Source organism: Cupressus sempervirens, chromosome 3 (genome assembly GCF_028749045.1).
Source record: "Cupressus sempervirens isolate cs-2001-9-10 chromosome 3, ASM2874904v1, whole genome shotgun sequence".
Classification (NCBI taxonomy): Eukaryota; Viridiplantae; Streptophyta; class Pinopsida; order Cupressales; family Cupressaceae; genus Cupressus; species Cupressus sempervirens.
Window position 1 is genome coordinate 751,476,370 of NC_143120.1, and position 4,894 is coordinate 751,481,263.

Below are 4,894 nucleotides of genomic sequence, written 5' to 3' on the forward strand. Positions count from 1 at the left end.
TTTCATATAGTGTCACTAGGATTTTCATCAATTCTTCTATTGTCATTTCTTTTGTAATATTAAATGCCACTGATGGTGCTAGGCATAATCAAATGCTTCCAAGTTCCTTTCTATCGAAAAGATCCCATTCATCATTTAACATAGATCCCTAATTCTTGGCTTTGCCTTCCAACGGCTTCCATAAATCCTTTTGATACAAATAGTCTTCCATTTGCATCTTCCATAACTAGAAGCTCTAACCATTAAACCTATCAACCCTTAGTTTACCCTCATCTACCATTGCTCCCACTCAACTATGAGACTCGCATTCAATTGTGAAGGGTAAAAGCATAGATCTATGTCACCGTTTGTGATACAAAAACCTGTTTTGGTCAAATCTCATTTCTCTATCAAAACTCAATTTAAAAAAAAAACTAAATATACCCTTTTATAGATTTCAGATTCAGTATCATGATTATATAAATTTTTGAGTGTTTTGATTAGTTATAATATTCTATAATCTAAAAATATTATAAGTCGATATTTCAACATTTCAAAAGATGCTCTCTCAAAAAATGAAAAAAAAATAGTAAATCATATCAAAAAAATAAAAAGAATATATTTATCACTAGAGGAGAGAATCCTCTTCATGAATATGTAATTTTTTTTCAAGAAGATATAGATTTGATAGGGAAGTTTGGACGGGAGGAAAAAACTGTTGGATTCTAACAAGGTCGAATTTGAGTACTTATAACAAAGAAAATATACATCAAAAATAATTATTTCTTTTTTTGTGCACTAGCTATACATGTTATCTATAAAATATTTTCAAATCATAACAAAAAAAGATGATTTGCACATACTTGTTTGACGGGAACTACATCCTATATTTTATACAGTTAAAAAAGGGACTTCAAAATAAAATAAAATGAATAAATTCTTAGTCAAAAGAATAATAAAAATTATAGGCATAAAATTCATACAATTCTATATATTTCATTAGTTTACATCATCTTCATATTTTAAACGCAAATACCATTTTTTTTGTCATTAATGTTGAACTATCACATTCTGATATCACTTTTCTTTATAAAAGGTGACACAGGTTTGTGCTTTTACCCTGAAACTTTCCTATAGATGATAGCTGAAAAACAACTAGACTCTGATACCACTTGTTAGGATTAAACCACAGACAGAAATAACAATTACATGCAAATATAACCAATAATAAAAAATAATAGATCACACAAAAAAAAATACAAGACACTAAGATTTAACGTGGTTCACCCAATTCTTGGGCTATGTCCACCAAACAACAAGTCCAATATTTTTATGATCCAATGATTACAACCTGATTACAATCTGTAATCCCTTACAGCTCAATACCACCGCAAGAACTAATTTCGCATCACACCTTATGAAACAATCCCTAACCCTAAGCCCTTTTATACAAGTATTTTAACTGCTTTAGGGTTATAATTAATAATTACATATTAGCCCAAAGAATTATGAAGTATGTACAGTACTTTCCTAATTAGTCACCACAATCTAACACTATGAATTACTATGAGCCTTGCACACAAACTCATAGTCTAGTGGGCAAGGAAAGGCAATCATTGGAATACCTGTTATGCAGACAAACTTTTCTAAATTTATAGATGGCTTGATGGAAATAGCTTCTAATCCTCAGAACATGATATTTGAATTATAGAAGCTTGGTGGAGATGTGCATGTGGCCATGGAAGAGGTACAAGATCATTTGGGCATTGTCAAAGACCTAGCTCGAGAGCACTCTAAATGGCTCATGAGATATACCAATGTACACGTCCATAGGCATGAGGAGTTAATTCCAATTACTATAGCCGCTAAGGCCTATAGGGAAAAAGCAAAAAAGGAAAAGAAGGAGAAGTGATTCATATTCTGCCCTCTCCATTTTTGTTATGTGATCATTGTAATAGACGAACTGGCTGCTTGATTGAACTTCTTTTGTAACACTCATCTCAGAATCCTATATGTATGTTAATGAAAGATTAATAAAAGGTCGGCAAATTTTTGGTGTGAAGTACTTAATGTTGTGAAGTCAATTGAATGGTATTTCTTTATCAATTATTTTTTGTTCCAATTTGTTAGAGGTTAGTAGTTTTATCTTCTCTTTGTCTAAATTAAGAAGGAAAGAACAATGCTTCGTTCCCCTATTTTTAGGTAGCAAACTGATCGTGATAAATATTGTCGTTATGAGTTTAAAAGGGATCTCTTAGGCGTTCATTCTATGATTTAGTTTTCCTTTCTCTGCAATTAGTTTATGATAAATTTAGCTTAGTAGTAGCTAGCATGCATTTTAAAACCATTTAGTCTTATGAGTTCATAGGATGTGTGAAACTCATGAACATAGTTAATCCTACCTAAATCATTCCTTGCCTGGGTTAAAATTTCGTATAGTTTTAATTCGGTTAACCTCTCTTGTTCTCGGGTTAAGAACATACACCATTTAACTTAGGATAAAAAAAATTCATTGCAAATCTGCAGTAAGGAGCTGTACCTAACAATTCAGAGGGAAGTTAGCCCTAATTCCGGGGACTAAAATGATTACACATTAAGGTAAATATATATATGTCAAATATTGTTCACCTGTAAGGTTGATAATATGAGCCCTATATACTTAGGGCCTCCTTTACTTAAGTTAGATGTTACTAAGAAGAAGGAAGTTTAAAGTGGTTACTAATCAAAACTAGGAACATAACAGACCTTAATTGTATTGGAAGAAGTAAGAATGATGTTAAATGTTACAGTCATTAATTTGACCTAGATATAGACAACAAAAGAATATAAACAACTTTGTAATGTCACAAGAAAAGAAAAACCCTAGATAATAAGAAATTTTCCTAGTACAGGTTTTAATTAGAAATTTCCCTCTCGTCAGAATAATCTATGTATTATTTCGCCTCAAAACCCAATGCTATGAACACTATTAATAGTCCGCATCACTGAAAGTCAGACAGATTATAAAATAAGTAGAATATGATAAATGAGTGGACAAAACATTGGATTCTCTTGACTAAAGAACGTGGGAGTTCCGTTTTCAGAGTAACATCTCAGACCGGCAACACCTTCTCAGTGTTATTTCCATATAATAAAGCATTCCCATTCTGAACAAGTCTTTCCGACATAACCGGGCTAAGATAACACGTCATTTGGTCGACAAACATTACACCCAGGGAAGCGTTATTATTATCATTGCAAGACTTCGTAATCGCACTACCTTCCAAGAAATCAGAATAACGAAAACGCAACGACTGTCATACAAGTCTATTATATTGCACGACGAGCTATAAAATATATGAAGATAAGATGAACTATTCCTTGCAGAGTGCTTAATAAATCGGCTATAAAAAGCATATATAGGATAGGCTTATAATACACCATTGCACTCAAACACACGTTCGCATAATCCCTAGGGCTTCTTTTTCTGCTATAACTTGTGTTTTCTATCAACCATAATGGCCACTCACATGATATACTTCACGTTGGGAGTTTTTCTGGCGATGTGTTGTTGCACCTACAGTGTCAGTGCATATGATCCCGATCCCTTGCAAGATTTCTGCGTGGCTTCCAACCAAAGCTCAGGTGAGACGTAGAAACATAATATATATTGGTGAGACTGTTTTTTCTTATTAAGGCAATTTGCTAACAATTGGGGCGATGTTTGAACAGTATTGGTGAATGGGTTCGTGTGCAAAACCCGGGACGCGGTGACGGAAAACGACTTCTTCTTCGCGGGGCTGGGGAAGGCAGGCAACACAACGAATGCGGTGGGGTCCACAGTAACGCCGGCGAATGTTATGCAGATTCCTGGTCTTAATACGCTTGGTGTCTCCATGGTTCGCATCGATTTCGCGGTGAACGGAATAAACCCACCTCACACTCACCCAAGAGCCACCGAAATTGCTATTGTAATTCGAGGTACTTTTTTGGTTGGGTTTGTTGATACAAATAACAAATTGTTCAGCAAAACGTTGGAAGTGGGAGATGTGTTTGTGTTTCCAAAAGCGCTCGTTCATTTCCAGCAGAATGTGGGGAATACGACTGCATTGATCATCGCTGGGCTGAGCAGCCAGCTTCCGGGGGTTCAAGTCATCGCCAATTCTCTCTTTGGAGCGAATCCCTCTATTCCGGATTCCGTATTGAGCAAGGCTTTCCAAATCAGTGCCCAAGAAGTAGATGACATTAAGCAAAACTTTGCCGGGAATTAGGTTTATAAGGTCTACTAAATAAAAGGAAACAAGAGACCAGCTGGGAAGTGGCTCTTAGTCTTTCTCCATCCATTTTATAGAAATGGTTATCTTTATTTTTCATTTCGATTCACCATATCTGAATGTGAAAGGAAATTGAAACCTGTTGACTTGGTAGAATGTTATATAGTTGGGTGTATTGAGAAAAGTTTTCTTTTCATCAAATCATTTGTACCGTTTTGATTGGTGGTATTCTTTGTGTCTTTTATATTATATTTAGTTTATAAAATGATTAACGATTAACTCTTGCACACAAAAAAGGACGTGGCTATCTTTATACAAAAATGCACAGTTGATCAATTCTCAACAGATTGAAAACGTTATGAATTTTTTTGAAAATTTCAGTATTTGATCTTCATGATTTGCATAGTTTGTAGTCGAAAACAACAAAAAAATTGAAAAAAAAATCACTATATTTTTTGAATCTAGAAAAAAAAAAAAAGTTTGCCTTTGTTTTGTCTTTGGCCTTCATCTTATTTCAATTAAATCAAATAATTATCCCTTCAAATGAGATATTTGATTTAGGAAAATTATTGCTAGTCAAAATAAAATTTAGTTTCACTATTAAATTTCTTATTTAATTGCAAATATGTTTGATTAAATTAATTAAATATTTTAAGATTTAA

At 33.6% G+C, this 4,894-nt stretch overlaps 1 protein-coding gene across 1 annotated transcript; it reads left to right on the plus strand.

Moving 5' to 3' along the window:
• The first annotated feature begins 3,476 nt into the window (after positions 1 to 3,476).
• LOC149569001 (germin-like protein 5-1) lies at positions 3,477 to 4,229 on the plus strand. The gene is made up of 2 exons (XM_089816817.1): positions 3,477 to 3,603; positions 3,691 to 4,229. Exons 1-2 carry the CDS (start codon positions 3,477 to 3,479, stop codon positions 4,227 to 4,229), a joined length of 666 nt encoding a protein of 221 aa, XP_089672943.1.
• Positions 4,230 to 4,894: the final 665 nt, after the last annotated feature.

Coding starts and splice junctions, on each gene's coding strand:
- LOC149569001 (XM_089816817.1), top strand. CDS start 3,477: ATGGCCACTCACATGATATACTTCACGTTGGGAGTTTTTCTGGCGATG. Junction 3,604..3,690: donor GGCTTCCAACCAAAGCTCAG/GTGAGACGTAGA, acceptor ATGTTTGAACAG/TATTGGTGAATGGGTTCGTG.